Source organism: Cetorhinus maximus, chromosome 2 (assembly GCF_964194155.1).
Source record: "Cetorhinus maximus chromosome 2, sCetMax3.hap1.1, whole genome shotgun sequence".
Classification (NCBI taxonomy): domain Eukaryota; kingdom Metazoa; phylum Chordata; class Chondrichthyes; order Lamniformes; family Cetorhinidae; genus Cetorhinus; species Cetorhinus maximus.
The window spans coordinates 125,406,724-125,427,046 of NC_135880.1; the positions used below are offsets into that span (position 1 = coordinate 125,406,724).

Genomic DNA, 20,323 nt, shown 5'->3' on the forward strand with positions numbered 1-20,323 from the left:
TCAGCCAACTCTGGTGTCTGATTTCAAGCTTTAGGCTTCTCAATTAATTCAGACTGTCAATGGCAAAATTCTCACTAAAGTCAAAATCAGCACTGAAATCCCCAAGGCTTAGCTTTATTATAGGGTTTATGATCCTTGCATCTACCCTCCCCTTCATTCTGTGTGCCATCATAAAACAGAGAACTCACAATGCAAACTTGTTATGCATATTTTATTCAGTTACTTCTTATGAAACTGAAAATCCTTTCATATTGATCTGGCCCCATTCCATTAAATATTATCTAAGCCCAACAAGATCGGAGACATTATCCAATTTCTGTAAACCAAGCAATTTTCTCGAAATTAAACAATGCCCCTTGTAGGTTTTTTATGGCAGTTTCCTTTAGTTCTGTTTGGATGTTGAGTCATTTATCCAAAAGGAGAAACATATTTTACTGAATTGTCACACAATCATAAGCGTTATGAAGGGAGAGTTACTTATTTCTTCTAGTGATCCTATTGATTATATTTTATGCTTTTAGGCTGCTTGTTACTGGCAGCCTAGGTACAGGCCTTTTGTGTAAAGCCTTCTCTGAGGTGATACCAAAAATTCTGCTCCATTACAAATGGGGACAACAGGCTGTAAGAATAAATTCCTGTATTGTCACTGAAGCAGAATTTTGTGATGGTACACCAGTGGACATGTTACACAAAATGGCTGCTCCTAGACCATCTTGAACAGGTGGTTTCAGATCATAAAATATAATAATCAAGGGAAAGAGACTTTGGTCAGGATACATGTGATCCTATGATCAGAATACTGTTCCCCTCTAAACACATGTAGTAATTTGCATAAATTGTTGTGAATATTCAAGTGAACAAGTCCTTGAGAGGTATAAAGGGAAAAACTCTGAATATTGTTCTATGCTAATACATTTTGATTTCTAAGAGTGGAAGTGGCAACGTTTGGCCCACTAGGAACAGGCTAGAATAATCTGTACACTACGCGCATTCAGGGTGTGGAAAATTAGAGTGTTGTGGTACTATTCTGAGCACAGGATTAGTTTAAGAGGATAGAACAACACCAAAAGTGGATTAGATCATATGGGTAAACTGAAGTTACCTCATTCCTCTGGACAATCTTCTTCATGCATTTTGTGATCTCTGCATTATACCCCAACAGACAAGGTACTTCATTAATATAGTGCAGTGTGTGGGATGCTGTGTTACACCTCATTTCTTATTTTCATTTCAGAAATAGAACAATATAATTAAAAATAAATAGATAATGTGCAATTTTGTCCTCTGCACAACATAATGGACTGGAACTTGCTGGACTGGGGATTCTCGCGGCATGCACCGCTAGGTTGTTTACTGCTCCTTGCAGCTCAAAAATGTTTGCACTGCTGCACTTAGTGAAATATAGGACCAAAAGTCTCTTTCCTTAACCAATGAGATTTAAGGACAGAGAAAGAAACAAAGGAATGATGGAGAACAAGAGCGGATTATAGTCAAATTAGGAACAGGAAGAGGAATAAAAAGAGGAAAAGAAAAATTGATTGAGGTAGGGAGAGAAAAGAGAGAAAAGGAAAAGTAGTTTTTTTTTGCATTTTCATAATCTATACCAATAACTTGCAACATGCAGGAATGGAATTGAATAGTTTAAATTGATCACTTTCTGGGACAATACGGTTGATTGGCATTGCATTAACAATTATCACGTGGTTAAAAAGGTGCTTGTGCAGTTCAGTTCCAGTCCTAACTTTTGATGGCAAGTTTAATGGGCAATTAATGTGCATATCCAGCAAGTTCTTAATAATAACAGGGAGGTTATGAGAGTAGCGTAAATCAAGCAACAAGTTCTGGGGATTCGTAACTCATGGCATAATCTCCTATTTTTCTGAACCTGGTGGCCAATTTGCACATTAATAACAGCATGTGTTGTTAACATGCCATTATTTTTCCAGCAAGATCCGGCCCAATATCTTTATTAGTCTAAGTTGGACAGTGATTTGCAGGTGTGTGTACATTACTGTACATATATTGGAGCAATAAAGGTATTAGGCTTTAGTTAGGTTACAATTTCCATCGTGTATCTGTAAAAGCCATAGCATTCAACTCACACACTGCAAATCTAAGGATGTTAGTTTTTATTTTATTTGCTTGTTCTGTTTTTAATAAAACAAACTTGCAAAAGTATTTTGCGACACGTCTTTGAATAGAGAGGAACGGGAGTATAACCGTTGCTGAAACCTAGGGCTGTTTAATGCCAAAAATCAGGGAAAAACCCACATTCTTGTTCCTTCTAAGTTTTGTTACTGTGCTTGGAAAAAAACCTTGCCTGAAAAATGTAAATTTACACACTAATGATTTGAAAAGTGAGGAAATTTTTAAAAATCAGAAAAATACATAAAAAGTGTGAGATATGTAATACATGTGTAAATAGAAGATAGTGTAAAAACAAAACAAAAAAAAAAGATAACAGATCTGTTCTGGAAGCTTCTCTCCACATGCAATGCTACCTGTTTGAAGTAGTCTACTTCACTGTTTTTAAATGTTCAGGTTGCTTCAACACTAGGTGGTGCTATCATCCATTTTTACGGCATCCACTGTAAAAAGAAATGGGTGGTTGGGGTGCACATTATACACAGTTCCCATTGTACCATGGCCTTAGCTTTGGAAGCACTGTAGCACCATTTCTATAAGACTGGTTGTGAAAGCTCATCATTTTTTAAAAATGTTCAAGTTTGAGGAAAGAACAGATTAATTAAAGATAAACAATGACTCTATAAAGCAATGTACGACCATTCATATAAATCGTGATTCCCTTTTCTTTTCGAGTAGTTTTAATGTGGCTATGGGTGGATTAGCAGTACCTTGATTCCACGGCTACTTCACTTCCATGACATATTTTACACAGCTTTTGGGTTTCACTTTTCTCCTTTTCTCCTCAGGTGCTGGGCTTTGTGTGCAAAGGGAAACTAGGGGTGAACACTGTGCTTCTCTCAACTGGGAGAGGTAGGGACGCAGAGTTTGAATTCACCAGAATAACTTCATTCAGAATCAAAACTTTTAAGAATTGGTTCAAAACAAAACAAAAAAAAGAATGTGAGGAGACGCCTCCTTGTAGTTCGGCCCTGTTTTCAACCTTCTGTGTAAATGGAAGACAGCTGGCTGGGGCAACGATCAATTGCATTAATCTGGAGAAAACCACTGTCCTCAGGACAATTCCGTACAGAGTCACCAAAAACCCCAGGGGAAGTTGCTTGAAAGTCATAAGCTGCAAATTAGAAAAAAAATATTGTTAATGCTTTGCATAGAATAAGGACACACTAATTCCAAACTTTGGTATCTGGGGATCAAGGACCCACAGCTCCAAGTAGATCCCAGTTGAGTTCTTATGCAGAAGGTCCAGTAAAGTCCAAAACGTTGATGGGCCCTAAAACACCAGGGGCTAGACTTTCATGTCTCCGCGCGTGGTGGGCTGGCAAAAAATATGGCGAACTGGACCCAATCCAGGATTCACGCCCCATTCCTGTCACTGGCAATTTTAAGCGGCGTGGGATGATGGTGCAGGTAGAGAGCCCGCACGCAGTGGTCCTGACCGTACTGACTCCATTGCAGAGGTGGGCATTTTCGCAATTTTGATGGAGTCGGGCTCGCTTCTGAGGTGATGTGGTTCACATCAGCTCAGAGATGTCGTGAACCATGGGGAAACATTAGTCTGGAGTCGGGAGCCATTTGACAGGCAAGTTCAAACGGTGTTGCTGACATCACATGTCATAATGTAATATTGTATGTTAAGTTAAATATATTTTTAATGCAGTGATATATGATAGGGCTTTGTTCTTAAAAGGTAAGTGACCATTAAATTCACCAACATTTTGAAAATAGAAAAGTCTTCAGATGCATTAGAGTACATTATCAATTGGATAATATGCTCTTCTGTATTGAGCAACATTGATATTCAGATTTGATTATGTCAATTGTCCTCTGTTATTTAATCTTTTCATTGAAAGACAGCGCAGACATCTGTTTTCCTGCTTCAAAGTTTGGACAGATGGCTAACTTTTTTCAAAGGCTTTAATGTATTCAGCTCTGGAGATTTTTTTGACAATGAGAGAAAAATCAATGTTGTGATTATGGTGGCCCCAGTCTCTCTATTAACCAATGACCTGCTTGCTGTGATGAGCATAGTGATTATGTCTATGGTGGAAGTAGGGCCTAGTTTCGATTTTATATCAGCCCACTCATAAAGGTGTCTTTTTGGGCTATATTCTGAAGATGTTCTTAGCTGGTTGCGCCTACAGACAGTGTTACTTTTTATGTTTCCCTCCTCTGTTGGACGCTCAAAATGTTTGTCTGCTCATCCTATGTACAGGTGATCCTGTCCTGAATATGGATATTCTGGCACTTCTAGTGTCTGAGAGGGGTTGTGGATTTTTGTTCTAGATACCAGTGTCGTATGGAACAGAGGAATCTTTTCAATGTTTTAAATACAAGAGTCTGCACTTTCATTTGGTGTGTGTGAATGTTCTGCAAGTTGCTAGCAGTCTATTTCAAAACAGGAAGGCACAGAACTGTAGAAAGCTTATGGCAGAAGAAGAGGCCACTTGGCCCATTGTGTCTGTGCTGGCCGAAAGACGAGCCACGCAGCCTAATTCCACCTTCCAGCAACTGGTCCATAGCCCTGCAGGTTAAGGTACTTGAGGTGCATATCCAGACACTTTTTAAATGAGTTGAGGGTTTCTGCCTCTACTACTCCTTCAGGCAGTGAGTTCCAGACCCCTACAACCCTCTGAGTGAAAAAAAACTTTCCTCATATCCTCTCTAATCTTTCTACCAATCGCTTTAAGTCTATGCTCCCTAGTCACTGACCTCACTTCTGAAGTAAATAGGTCCTTCCTATCCATTCTATCCAGGCCCTTCACACTTTTGTACATCTCAATCAAATCTTCCCTCGGTCTCCTCTGTTCAAAGGAGACCAACCCCAGTCTATCCAATTTTTTCTCATGGTTACAATTTTCCAGCCCTGGCAACATCCTTGCAAATCTCCTCGGTACCCACTCTAGTGTAATTACATCCTTTCTGTAATGAGGTGACCAGAACTGCATGCAGTACTCAAGCTGTGGCCTAACTAATGTTTTATATAGTTCTAGCATAACCTCCACTGCTCTTATATTCTATGCTTCTGCTAATAAATGAAAGGATTCCATGTGCTTTCTTAACCACCCTAACATCCTGTCCTGCTACCTTCAGGGATCTGTGGACATTCACTCCAAGGTCTCTCACTTTCTCTACATCTCTCACTATTCTCCCATTTATTGTGTAATCCTTTACCTTGTTTGACCTCCCCAAATGCATCACATCACGTTTCTCTGGGTTGAATTGCATTTACCACTTGTCTGCCACCTGTCTAGTCACTGATATCTTCCTGCAGTCTACAGCAATCCTATTCGCTAACAACCATGCGGCTAATTGTGTTGTCTGCAAACTTCTTGATCATTCTCCCTACATTTATGGCCAAATCATTACCATATTCCTCAAAAAGCAGAGGGCCTAGTCCGAGCCCTATGGAACCCCACTGAAAACAGCCTTACAGTCACAGAACATCCATCAACACTTACCCTTTGTTTCCTGCCACTGAGCCAATTTTGTATCCAGCTTGCTATATTCCCCTGGATCCCATAGGTTTCTATTTTCATAACTAGCCTGCCATGTGGGACCTTATCAAAAGCCTTGCTAAAATCCATGTAGACCACGCCAACTGCACTACCCTCATCAATCCTCCTTGTTACTTACTCAAAAAATTCAATCAAATTAGTTAGACACTGCTTTCACTTAACAAATCCATGCTGACTGTCCTTGATTAATCTGTGCCTTACTAACTGACAGTGTATCCTGTCCCTTGGAATTGATTCCAATAACTTGCCCTCTACCAAGGTCAGACTGACTGGCCTTTAATTATTCGGTGTATCCCTCGCTCCCTTTTTACACAAAGATACAACATTAGCAGACATCCAATCCTCTGGCACCTCACCTGTATCCAGTGAGGATTGGACAATGATGGTCAGACCCTCTGTAAGTTCCTCCCTGGCTTCTTTTAACAGTCTGGGGCACATTTCATCCATCCCTGGTGAACTATCCACTTTCGAGGATACTAACCTCCTTAATTCTTCCTCTCTCCCTATGTTTATCACATCCAATACTTCACATTCCTCCTCAACTACAATGTCTGTATTGTCCCCCTCTTTTGTGAAGACAGGCACAAATTATTCATTAAGAACCATACGCACACCCTCTGCCTTGGTCTTTTATGGACCCTACTCTTTCCTTAATTATCCGCTTACTCTTAGGGCAGAACTTTACATCTCGTAGATGGGCGCGCACCCGACCTGATTGAGCATAAAATTGCACATGATATTTCGACCGGTGAGTGCACGCGGGTGCCGGAGCTGTGCCCGCCATTAATTGAGAGGCCACTTAAGGCCCTTAATAGTCCAATTGACGGTGATATTTCCTCGCCCGTGCACTTTCGCGCTTGTCGCACGGGCAAAACAGGCAGGCGGTCAGCCGGCTTTTTCAAAAACCTCATCCAAGGGCGGGATAAAAGGGGTCAGCAGCGTTGCCAGTGTGAGTAGTGAGGAGTTTTGGAGATAGTTTGCTGCTGGTTGCTTATTGGTACTTGGCAGCTTCATCTCTGTTCAGGGCTTCATTCTTAGCATTTCCAGGCTTCATTTCAGAACTTATTGGTATCTGCAAGGCCCCCGGAGGATTCAGACCCTTCCAGGTTTTAGACAGCTTTCCTTTACCCTGGTAATGGGGATTGTGGTCTCCCCTGGAGGCACCTCCTCTAAGGAGGGAGGGGCAGAAGGGAGAGGAGGCCAGGTGCCCCAATGCAGCTTCCAGGGGAGGGACCTGTGGAAGGAGGGGCACAGGGACAAGGGGCGCAGGGGAAGCAGGGAGTCCAAGGCGAAAGGGGCCATAGATGACGCCACTATCCAGCTGCCAGTGTTTACAGGCAGTGATGCAGCTACCTCAATATGTCTGAGGTGCAATGCTGAAGGAAGCTCCGCCTCTCAAGCGAGACCATGACCTTCATTTGCCAGATGATTGGGCCTGAGATCAGCTCCAACTGTGTGGGTGGACACCTCATGCCTGTGGCTTTGAAGGTCACAGTGGCCCTCAATCTCTATGCCCCCGGCTCTTTCCAGGGCTCAGTGGGGGATCTGTGTGGAGTCTCCCAATCAGCTGTCCACAGTTGCGCCAAGCTGGTGACAGAAGCTCTGTTCAGGCAGGTTCTGACCTTTATTCTTTACCGTATGGATGAGGCCAGCCAGGCTGAGCGAGCCAGAGACTTTGCAGCGATTGCAGGGTTCCCCCATGTCCAGGGTGCAATCGACTGTACACGTGGCCATCAAGGCACCAGGGGGTCAGCCGGGTGCCTTCGTCAACAGGAAGGGATTCCACTCCATGAACGTGCAGATAGTGTGTGACCACAGGATGCAGATTCTGCAACTCTGTGCAAGGCACCCTGGTAGCTCCCATGACGCTTACATCCTGAGACACTCCCAGGTGCCGAGGCTCTTCAGTCCGACTGGATGGGTGGCTTCTCGGTGACAAGGGCTATCCATTGAAGAGGTGGCTCAGAACGCCTCTCAGCCACCCAAGAACAGAGGCAGATAAGCGTCACAGTACAAGTCATGCCTCCTCAAGGGCGGGGTCGTAGAGAGGACCATAGGTCTTCTCAAATTGCACCTCCGATGCCTGGACCGTTCAGCGGGTGCACTACAATACGCCCCAGAGCAGGTGTCACTGATAGTGGTTGCATGCTGCGCTCTCCACAATCTGGCACTGGCAAGGAGGTACCCACTGGAGGAAGAGGATCTTGACGCAGCTGTACAGGCCACACATGATGAATCCAGTAGTGAGTCCAAAGATGAGCACAGTGAGGAGAATGCTGAATGCTTGGAGGCAGACCTCAGTAACCTGCAGGGAGGCAGGGACACCAGGGACGCTTTGATCCAATGCTCCTTCAGCTAGGCTAGATCAGCTTCAACCACATGCCAGGGCTGCCGCCTCCATCCCAGATGTCTGAAAGGACACTTTCATTGGAATACAAAGAACACTTAGTGCCTGTGCAATAAAGTTCAGAGCCACCTACATCCACCATTGCTACTGGTGTTCCCAGCACCAATAAAATAAAAAGGTGAAGCATACTCAGGCCATGATGACAAAAACACAATTTATCTCATTCTGACAGTTCAATAATATTTACATAAACATTTTTGGCCTTCAACCCCAGGTCAGTATACATAAAGTCAACATAAATTAACATAAAATCACTTGTGACCTGTCCCTCATGGTGCCTTTAATTTACCTTTTTGAGTGCTACATCTTGGTGCTCCCTCCTCGCTGGCACTGGCATTGGAGACATCCTGCTGACTCTGCTGTCTTGTTGGCCTTGATGGTCTTGGTGATCATCCCCTGGACAGTGGAGCCTGTGCTGGCCCTGCCTGGGAGGGAGCAGCCAGTGCCATGGCTGGCATCTCCCCAGTCGCCGCAGCCTCACCAGATGCCACAGTCACTGGCAGAGGGGCGGAGGAGCTGCTGCCATCATCTGGAGCACCCTGAGAGGAGCCTGCAGAGACAAAGGCAGCTCGTGCGCCAATGTGAGGTCGCTCTGGACCTCCCTGCTCACCATTGATGGACGGGCACCTAGCTGGGATACTGGGTGCCTCATCCATCTCCCACATGGACACTGACCACCTGAGGTCATTGCCTGTGTGAGGGCTTGCAGGTTTGAGCACAACCCCAGGAACCCCTGATTCTGTTCCTGGAGCTGCCTCTCCATGAGAGTCGCCACTCTCTCAATGGAGGAGGCAGTGCGCTCGGCCATGAGGGTCAACACGGTGCTGATGCTCCAGATGGACTCTTCCATCACAGAGACCATGGCACGCAGACCCTCAAGAATCTCTGCCAGATCCTCCCGCACATCTCGCTGGACATCCAGCATCTGCCGCCTAATGCTCATTATTTGCCTTCGACTCAGCACTGTCCTGGTCCCCAGCAGTCCTCCAACTGCTGCCGCCCTGGGCACTCTGCTTTCACCTGCACCTCAAGCGAGTGTGAAATCCCTCACCAATGTGCACCGAGATACTAGCTGCCGACCTAATGCCCACCAAGGTGCTGGTATCTGCGCTGGTGCCTGCTTCAGAGAGCGGGTGTGACGCAGGTGCAACAGAAGCTCGGTGGTCCTCCGGTGTCAGGAATGGCCCTTCGAGGTCCACAGAGAGCAAGCCTGATGGTGAACCTAAAAGGGAGAACAAGGACATATCATTAGCTGAAGACATCACACTGTCACCGTGCATGCCAGGCACCCTGGTGAGACCATAGAGGTCTGCATCATGGTGCCCTCGTCTTCCAATGATCAATGGGAACTCCAGGTTCGAGGCTCACATCAATGAAGGGACTACATTAGTCTGGTAGCACAATCTGAAATTCTCACCTCCGTGCACTACACTCTTACCTTCATCTGGCATTCCAGCCTCACCATGCCCGATTGCAGGGTCGTGTGCCAGCTCTCAGGGTCCAGGGCATCTTGCTCGTATTTGGAAAGGATTAAGAGGCTAGCGGGTCTGCGAACTTTCAATATTGTTGTGGGCCTCTTCTCCTGAAGCAACAGAGGAGGCATTGATTAGTCTACTGCAGTGCCATTGCAGCCTGACCAATCCCAGCTGAGGAGTACCTGGCAGGGCATATCCGAGTCGTGGCCCTTGAGCCGCATGGCACTCAGTCCAAGCAGCCAGGGCTTACCCCCTTGGCCAGCTCTGGCATCATTGACTGTTGGCACTCAGACGCTAGCACCCCTGAGCTCCACAGGGGTGGCGGGGTGGGGGGGGGGGGGGGCGGAGCCTGCGTGGATACACTTCAACACTTTCACACGCTGACTCATGCCAACATGGTACTCACCCTTCTTGAGCTCAGCAGGTCGTTGAAGCGCTTCTGGCACTGGACCCAGGTGCGCTGCACCACATCATGGCTGCTCACCGTTGCTGCAACCTCCCCCCATGCCCTCTTGGTGAGGTGAGGTGGCCTCTTCCTCCCATCCCTGGGGACAAGGGTGTCCATTCTGGCAGCCACCACCTCCAGGAGGACGGCAAGGCACTCATCAGAAAAGCAGGACCCAAGTGCTCACCGGACCTGCCCTCCCACCTGCTGTGTCCAGCCGCACTCGACTCCATAGCGAAAAGTACAGGAGACATCCTTCCATGGCAGCCTTCCAGGGGCTGCTGGGCCGCTTTTAAACTGGCCGCCGGATCAACATTGGATCTGGCGCCCGAAAGGCACCCACCCCCACTCGGCCCTTCCTGGCCAGTGTGGAGCTGTGTTTCACACCGGGGGGGCCTTAACTGGCCCGCCAGCATGAAATCGCAGCCGGGGCCTGGTCGCGGGTGGCAGGCCATTTCCCGGCCACTCCCGGGCTCACCCACCTGATGAGCTCCAAATTCTGGCCTTAATGTATTAATAAAACAATTTTGGGTTCTCCTTGATTTTGTTGCCAATATTCTTTCATGCCCTCTCTTTGCTTTCCTAATTTCCTTTTTGATTTCACCCCTCCTCTTTCTATACTCTTCTCGGCTTTCTGTAGTATTGAGTTCTCAGTGTCTGACATAAGCTTTCCTTTCCTGCCTTATCTTACCCTGTAAGCTCCTTGATATCATAAGACCATAAGACGTAGGAGCAGAAATTAGGCCATTCGGCCCATCGTGTCTGCTCCGCCATTCAATCATGGCTGATAAGTTTCTCAACTCCATTCTCCCGCCTTCTCCCAGTAACCTTTGATCCCTTTACCAATCAAGAACCTATCTATCTCGGGCTTAAATACACTCAATGACCTGTCCTCCACAGCCATCTGTGGCAATGAATTCCATAGATTCACCACTCTCTGGCTAAAGAAGTTTCTCCTCATCTCTGTTCTAATAGGTCTTCCCTTTACTCTGAGGCTGTGCCCACGGGTCCTAGTCTCTCCTACTAATGGAAACATCTTCCCCACGTCCACGCTATCCAGGCCTTTCAGTATTCTGTAAGTTTCAATCAGATCCCCCCTCATCCTTCTAAACTCCATCGAGTAAAGACCCAGAGTCCTCAAACGTTCCTCATATGTTAAGCCTTTCATTCCAGAGATCATTCTCGTGAACCTCCTCTGGACCCTCTCCAGGGCCAGCACATCCTTCCTGAGATACGGGGCCCAAAATTGCTCACAATATTCTAAATGTGGTCTGACCAGAGCCTTATAAAGCTTCAGCAGCACATTCCTGCTTTTATATTCTAGTCCTCTCGAAATAAATGCCAACATTGCATTTGCCTTCCTAACTACTGACTCAACCTGCAAGTTAACCTTAAGAGAATCCTGGACTAGGACTCCCAAGTCCCTTTGCACTCCAGATTTCTGAATTCTCTCCCCATTTAGAATATAGTCTATGCCTCTATTCTTCCTACCAAAGTGCATGACCTCACACTTGCCCAAGTTGTATCCCATCTGCCACTTCTTTGCCCATTCTCCTAACCTGTCCAAATCCTTCTGCAGCCTCCCCGCCTCTTCAATACTACCTGTCCCTCCACCTATCTTTGTATCATCTGCAAACTTAGCCAGGATGCCCTCAGTTCCTTCATCTAGATCATGAATGTATAAAGTGAAAAGTTGTGGTCCCAACACTGACCCCTGCGGAACTCCACTAGTCACCGGCCGCCATCCTGAGAAGGACCCCCTTATCCTCACTCTCTGCCTCCTGCCAGACAGCCAATCTTCTATCCATGCTAGTACCTTGCCTCTAACACCATGGGCTCTTATCTTACTGAGCAGCCTCCTGTGCGGCACCTTGTCAAAGGCCTTCTGGAAGTCCAAGTAGATAACATCCATTGGCTCTCCTTTGTCTAACCTACTCGTTACCTCCTCAAAGAATTCTAACAGATTTGTCAGGCATGACCTCCCCTTGATGAAACCATGCTGACTTTGCCCGATTTTACCATGCACTTCCAAGTATTCTGAAATCTCATCCTTAATAATGGACTCTAAAATCTTACCAACGACTGAGGTCAGGCTAATCGGCCTGACTTTTGTCTTTTGCCTCACTCCCTTCTTAAACAGGGGGGTTACATTAGTGATTTTCCAGTCCTCTGGGACCCTCCCTGACTCCAGTGATTCCTGAAAGATCACCACTATCTCTTCAGCTATCTCCTTCAGAACTCTGGGGTGTAATCCATCTGGTCCAGGCGATTTATCCACCTTCAGACCTTTCAGTTTTCCTAGCACCTTCTCCTTAGTAATGGCCACCATACTCACCTCTGCCCCCCGACTCTCTTGAACTTTGGGGGTGTCACTCGTGTCTTCCACTGTGAAGACTGACGCAAAGTACCTATTCAGTTCCTCCGCCATTTCTTTGTTCCCCAGGAGACTCTAGATTTGGCTGCCCTGCCCTTTTCCTTTGAGGGAGCATGCTTACTCTGAACCTCTTGAATCTCCCTTCTGAATGCCTCCTACTGCTCTGACACTGATTTACCCTCAAGTCGCTGTTTTCAGTCCACTTTTGCTAAATCACTCCTCAGCCTAGTAAAATTGGCCTGACCCTAAATTAGAACTAACTCCTGTTCTACCTATGTCCTTTTCCAAAATTATGTTCAAACTATCTGAATGATAATCACTACCACCAAAATACTCCCCCATTGTCACCCCTTCCATCTGCCCAGCATCAGTTCCTAAAACTAAGTCCAGAACTGTGCCCTCTCTTGTTGGACTTGCTACATACTGGCTAAAAAGGTTCTTCTGAATGCACCTTAAGAATCTGTTCCCTCCATTCCTTTCACACTAAAACTATCCCAGTTAATATTAGGGTAATAAAAATCCCACACTCTTACTGCCCTGCTGTTATTTGCATTTCTCAGAAATTTGCCTACATATTTGCTCTTCTATCTCCCACTGACTGTTTGGGGGGTTTATAATACACTCCCTGTAGTGTGACTGCCCCCTTTTTGTTCCTATGCTCAATCTGTGTGGCCTCAACTTATGATCTTTGTAACATATTCTCCCTCCTCATGCTGCAATTGCTTCTCTAACCAAAATTGCCACCCTCCCTCGCTTTTTATCCCCCTCTCTATCTCGTCTGAAATCTCTGTAACCAGGAATGTTGAGCTGCCATTCCCGTCCCTCTTTAAGCCTTGTTTCTCTAATAGTTATGATATTAAACTGCCATGTTTCTATCTGGGCCTTCAGCTCATCTGCTTTATTTGCTGCACTCTTTGCATTGAAGTATATACCCTTGCGCACTGCCAAACTCTCTTTTTTATTTTGTATATTTTGTTTCCTCTGCCTTCCAGACTCACTCACTGATTTTCTGCCTTGCATTATAATTTCTGATTTTGCCCCATCTGAGTCTATCCTTAGGTTCCCACCCCGCTGCCCAACTAGTTTAAACCTTCCCGAACAGCACTAGCAAACCTCTCAGCAAGGATATTAGTCCTGGCCCCAATGAGGTGCAAACCGTCCGGCTTGTACAGGTTCCACCAACCACCGAACTGGTCCCCATGCCCCAGGGATCTGAATCCTTCCCTCCTATACCATCTCTCCAGCCATGCATTCAACAGCTCTAACCTCCTATTTCTATGCTCACTAGTGCATATCACTGATAGTAATCTGGAGATTATGACTCCTGAGGTCCGTTTTTTTTAATGTCTTACCTAGCTCCCTAAGATCAGCCTTGAGGACCTCACCCCTGTTTCTACCTATGTCATTAGTACCAATGTGAACCATGACCTCTGGCTGTTTACCCTCCCCCCTAAGAATGTCCTGCAGCCGCTCTGTGATATCCTTGGCACTGGCACCACGGAGGCAACATATCATTCTGGAGTCACGTCTATGGCTTCAGAAACGCCAGTCTGTTTCTCTAATTATCGAATCCCCTACCACTATTCCTCTTCCACTCTTCTTCCTTCCTGCCCATGCAGATGAGCCGAACTTGGCTCTTGCTGCACTCCCCTGGGGAACCAGTGTCCAAAATGGAAAACCGGTTTGTGAGCGAATTAGACACAGAGGACTCCTGCACTATCTTCCTGGTCATCCTAGACTTTCTGGTGGTCACCCATTCCTTCTCTGCCTGCATGCTCCTAACCTGTGGTGTGACCATCTCCCTAAGTGTGCTATCCACGTAGTCCTCAGCGTCACGGGTGCACCACAGTGACCCCAACTGCCGTTCGAGTTCCAAAGCCTGGAGCTCAAGTTTCTGCAGCCAGTGACACTTCCTGCACACGTGCTCATCCAGGCCACGTGAAGTGTCTGTGACTCCCCACATGCCACAGTGCTGTGGAGCAAGTCTTAATTTCCAACTAGTACTGTGATGATAAAAAAGAAAGCAAAAGCAACTGAAAATGTTGACAATTTGAAATAGAAACACAAAATGCTGAAATTATATAACAGGTCAATGAGCACCTGAAAAACAAAAAGGCAACTTAATGTTTAAGGTGTAAGTCCTTTGTCAGAACTGGAAAGAAAAAGTTAAGCACGCTCTGAAGAGAACTGCATGAAGGGGCAGGAGAGAAACAACAACTAAGAAACCAAGAAAAAGGCAAAATACTGCAGATGCTGGAAATCTGAAACAAAAACAAAAAATACTGGTAAAACTCAGTAGGTCTGACAGCATCTGTGGAGAGAAAGACAGAATTAACATTTTGAGTCGGTATGGCTCTTCTTCAGAGCTTCTGAAGAAACCAAGAATGCTGCCTTCTGTCATAGATATTTACGCATTATAATATAGTACACAGTACAGAAACAGGCCATTCATCTAACAGACCCATGCTGGTGTTTATGCTGCATACAAGTTTCCTCCCATTCAATTTACCTCATATCAGCCTTTCAGCATATCATTCTGTTCCCTTTTCTCAAATTGACATATCTGGTTTCCTTTTGAAAACATCTAATGTCTTTCAGATGAAATTTTAAACCAAGGTACCATCTGCCTGCTTGGGTGGATGTAATGGCACGTTTGAAGAAGAGCAGGGGAGTAATCCCTGGCAATCAGGTCAATGTTTATCCCTCAGTCAATATCACACTAGGCAGACTATCTGTTCATTATCACATTGCTGTTTGTGGGAGTTCGCTTAGCACAAATTAGCTGCCACATTTCCTACATTACAACAGTGGCTACACTACAAAAAGTGCTTAATTGGCTGTAAAGCACTTTGAGGCATCTGGTGGTTGTGGAAAGCACTTTATAAGTGCAAGTCTTTCTTTTTTTCTAAGCTCTTTGACTCAACCATTTCCTGTGGTAGTGCGTTCCAAATTCTAACCACTCTCCGAGTGAAGACATTTTCCCTTATTTCTCTATTTCCTATCTACTATTTTATATTTAGGGCCCCTGGTTGTTGATTCTCCCACAACTGGAAACATTCTCTCCACATCTACTCTGTCCAATCCATTCATAATTTTCAAGATCCCTATCAGGTCACCTCTAAGTTTTCTCTTTTCTGTAGAAAAAAACACCCAACCTGTTCAATTTTTCCCAATAGCTGTAATCTCTCAGTTCTGGTATCATCTGGTACTTTTATGCATGTTCTCTGATGTTTCAATGTTTTTTTATGGTATAGAGGGCCAGAAATGTGGACAGTATTGGTCACAGTCACCATGGTCCTATGCAAGTTTATCAAACTTTACTACTTTTGAATTGTATACCCCTAGAAAAAAAGCCTCAGTGATTTGCTAGCATGTTTAATTGCTTTGCTGACTTGTGATGCTGCTTTTAATGATTTGTTTACCTGTATCGCTAGATCCCTTTGCTCTTCTACCCCATTTCTGTTGTTTTTATTTTGAAGATATAGGTGTTGTTTCTATATTTCCAACCAAAGTGCATCACCTCACATTTCCCATTTAGCTAGCCAGACTGCATGCTATCTAATGTCTTCTTGTCAAATATTGGCTTTCCCATGGCTTTGTTTGAGTAGTCCAGAACCTGCAGTGCAGTTCCTGATCTTTAGCATATTCCTACTGGAGCCTAAGTGGAACAAAAATCACTGACTGCTATAATATGGAAAATGTACTGAGGTAATACAGCACATAACCGACACATAGACCTGTGTCCACTTCGGGCACAGAGGCCGGAATTGTCCGACCCCGCTGGCGTCGGGAGTGTTTGGCAGCATGAGCAGACAATATGGCGAGAAGGCCAAAAATCGGTTTCAAGCCGTTGTGAAGCCAGTTTGTGATTGTCCGCTCCGCCCGTCAATGGCGGGCAGCGGTTCCGACCATCCAACATCGGGAACTTAATTTTAATGCGTTTGCATCTCACCATTGTGCCCACATGACAGAATCAACCCCCCCACATCAAATTTACCTCCCAGGTCAGCATGACTTCAAAATGATATGACTTACGACTGCCTTTAAAAGTGTGTACCAAGCGAGCTGAACTGCGAGGGGAACTTGGAGGTGAGTGCATACAACCTTGCGCAGTGTTTGGGAGGATCACCTGTAGGATATCAAGGAAGAGGTGCTGTGCATTCAGGAGGGGCACAGGCAAGCTTCTTTCTTGCAGCTGGCTTTCAGTGTAGTGCTGGGGCAAGGGCTCCAGTGCGGGTGGGAAAGCAGCACAGACTAATGGAAGTACACAAGTACATTTCGGGTGTTGGGGGGGAGGGTGAGGGGAGCATGAGGGAAGTGGCCATGCACTTGGAAAAGCTTGCCCAAGGTGAGCATTCTTTCACAGCTGAGACTGTTCAGCAGCAGCTCCACTGACATGCTTGGAGTTGGGCCTCTGAAACATTTCTGCCCACTCAAGCAACACAAAAGCATGAATGTGCCACCAAATACTCCAGAACCTTTCACTCCACGGGCACAGACTGCAAATTAATGTGTGTTTAGGGGGCTGTAGAACAATTGGCTGACTGGGCAACTTGTAGAATCCCCTTGTGTAAGGTGGCCATGGCACAGTCACTGGTGGAGGCGCTCACAGCCCCTTGTGATGTCTTTATTCAGGTTTGGAACAGTATTGCTCATTGTGCCAGCTAACAGCGCAGCCTTGCAGTGCAGGTTAAGAGAATGCCTGTGCCTGAGCTGAGAGCACAGCATGCAGTCCAGTGGCTGAAGCTGCCGTCAATCGATCAAGTGGAGTGGGGTGGAGGTGAGTTGGAGGCGGTCAGACACCCATGAAGCACACTACACACTGGCCATCCAAGTGGTGGCCAGCACTCTCTAGCAGGCGTGAAGGGCTATTGAGATGCAGCCGGAGACGGAGACTTAACCAAGAGAGGTCCTTAGGAGACATATGCAAATCCACACATCTCTCTCTTTGATCCTGCAGGAGGAGAACATCAGGATTATGGAGTCTGGTGATTTAGCAGTATGCCTCATGGCTTACAGGGAGCAGAGAAGAAAAAGAAAATGTGATGGAGGTGCCTGGCTCACCAATGGGAGGAGCATCACCCTCAAGATGAAGGTGCATGTGGGTCTCCTGCGCACACAGCTGAAGATCCACAGCAACCCATCGCTCATAGGCACCTCGCCAGCCGCAGGGTCTACAGGCAGCATGTGTCATTCCTGCAGATGGTTGAGAACCAGTGTCGCCAAAGATTGTGCATGTCTAGGGAACTGGTTAGTCGCATATGCCACCTGCCACAGGATTTGGCGCCATGGAGGGCATCCACTGTCAGTGGCTGTGAAAGTGACCGTGGCGCTCAATTTTTACGCCAGTAGCTCCTTCCAGGGCTCCACAGGTGACCTGTGTGGGCTCTCACAAGCCTCCACCCACAAGTGATTCCAGGAGGTCACAGACACCACCTTTGCAAAGGCACAGAGGTTTGTGCATTTCGAATGGGAAAGGCAGGAAGCAAGAGCACTGGGATTTGTGCAGGTCTCAGGCTTTCCACAGGTGCAGGGTGCCATCGACTGCGCTCACGTGGCGCTTAGATCTCTATGGCAACAAACAGTCAATTACGTCAACCACAAGGGCTTCCACTCACTGAATGTTCAGCTGGTGTGCGACCATCATAAGCACATCCTGCAGGTCTGCGCATGATTTCCAGGGAGTATCCACGACTTCTACATCCTCTGCCGGTCTCAGATCCCTGACATCTTCCAGAGGCTGCAGGATTGGCTCCTCGGAGACAAGGGCCCCACAGAGGACATGTCAATGATGCCCGTGTGCCCTCAGACTGTATCAGAGTGATGATATAATGAGGCTCATGCTGCAACACGGACTTTGGTGGAGCAATCGAGAGGCATATTGAAAATGAGGTTTCGGTGCCTTGAGAGGTCCGGTAGATCACTGTAATACAGTCCTCAGACGGTGTTGTACATCATGGTAGCTTGCTGAGATACGAGTGAATGTGTGATGGGCTTGTGAGTGTGTGAGTCGAGAGTAATGGGATGGTTGACCTACCCTGGCAGCAAGGATGAGATCATTCATTCTTTTTCTGCACTGGATAGCCGACCGCTTGTGTGCAGCATTGGCATTGACCACCTCTGCCACTACCTCCCAAGCCGGAGTGGTGAGATTGATGTGCCTCCTGCGGCCAGAGCAAGGGTGGAGGACATCATGGCAGGCTTCCATGGTGTCCAAAAGATGTCCCAGGGATGTGTAACTGAATTGGGGGGCTGCACTCTTCTTGGCTTTTGGGTCCACTTCTTCATTGGAGCAGCCCTGGGCTGCAAGCATCGAGAACTATGTGCGCAGCAACAGTTTAAATATGGTGCCCAGAGTGAGGAAGCGGTGAGGTAACGGCTTAGAGGTAACAAATTGGAGGCTGGCTGCCAGCGAGATGGCGTATTTCCCACGACTGCATAACTTATGAGGCGGGAAGGTAACATGGGCGAAAATCCACCATTGCGGCCGGTGGTAAAACATCATTTTTCACGCCCAATAACGCACTTACTGCAAATCTGGGACCATTCCACCCTCTTCAGCCAGTTTAGCCATACTCCCTGATTGCTTAGTCTTGCTGGTTCTCTACCTTCTCTCTTCCCTTGAGACCTTTTTAGAACTTTCTTCTTAGATCAACCTTTTGGTCACCCATTGTGATCTTTCTTTCTTAGTCTTTCCACACATTTGTCTGTGAGTTAACATGCGATAATTTTTACTTTGAAGGCATTGTCCTTCTGATAGTCTCTTGTTATATACCCTGGCACTGATCTGGTCATACCAACAACCGCCAAAATCCAGTGCAAAAAGATGAACTTCCTTATGAAACACTGACAACACGATACTTGACTGTCAGCTTAAAAAAGCTGATTATTGCCATGTATGTTGAAGCTGTCATGAGTATACAATTACATTTGGGACAAACCCACTATTGAATCTCCAGCAGCTAGTACTTCGAAGAATAATTTTTGTTGTTGTCCACTGACTGACTCTGGCTCCAATGCTCAAGTTAACATCAAAGTACATTATAAACACCCACCCAACTGATCCCTGTGCCAACAGTAGACAATTTTTATTTAATAGCTTAGAATTCCTGTATACCTATAGATTTCTATGGACCAGGAGTGAATACTTTAATTCCCATCTCTTTCCTCTTTCTCTTAGAGAAGGTGCAGAGGAGATTATCTAGAGTGATACCAGGGAGTGGGGTCTTTAGTTATGCATTGCAACTAAAGAAATTGGATTGCTCTCCTTGGAGCAGGGAGGTGTTAAAGGGAGATTTAATAGAGGCCTTCAAATTTATGAATGATTTTAATAGGATAGATAAGGAGAAAATGTTCCCATTGGTAGGAAGGCCGATAAATAGAGAACACAGATTTATGAAAATTAGCAAAATGACCAGGAAGCGGGGTGGGGGGTGGGGGTAGCATAGATGAGGATTTTTTTGAACAGTGAGTTGTTGTGATCGGGGATACAAGGCCTGAAAGGGTGGTGGAAGCAGATTCAATAGTAACTTTTAAAAGGAAAATATTTGCAAATGAAAATTTCACAGGGCAGTGGGATTAATTGGATAGCTTCTTCAGAGTTGGTACAGGCACGATGGGTCGAATGGCCTCCTCTGTGCATTTTCTATGATTCTGGCACATACAAACATATCAGAGAATTGGTCAACAGGGACTATAACTCCCTCAACCTTTTCCAATTGTTTGCCTTGTGATGTGGATTATGGTGATGCACTCTGGGTGTTGTAGCTCTACAAGGGTGAAAACTTTAACTCTCAAAGTGCATCTCTCTATATAGCAAGTGGAAGTCCACAGCATCCAAAGCTCAGGTAAACTTTATGGATAACTTTAGTGGTGTCTTTTTTTCAGTTTTTCTCATGTAACTGTGGCAATTGAATGCTTTATTGTCCCACTGACTGATGAAATTAGTTTGTTGTTTTC

General features: G+C 46.0%; 1 protein-coding gene across 1 annotated transcript in view; it reads right to left on the reverse strand.

The window, feature by feature from the left end:
* Positions 1-2,999: 2,999 nt before the first annotated feature.
* LOC144697391 (zinc finger protein GLIS3-like) overlaps positions 3,000-20,323 on the reverse strand; it is a 690,064-nt gene continuing 672,740 nt past the window's right edge. Inside the window, exon 11 of the mRNA XM_078569373.1 lies at positions 3,000-3,259. Coding sequence (XP_078425499.1) covers positions 3,123-3,259 — 137 coding nt within the window. The 3' untranslated portion in view covers positions 3,000-3,122. The remainder of the gene's footprint in view (positions 3,260-20,323) is intronic.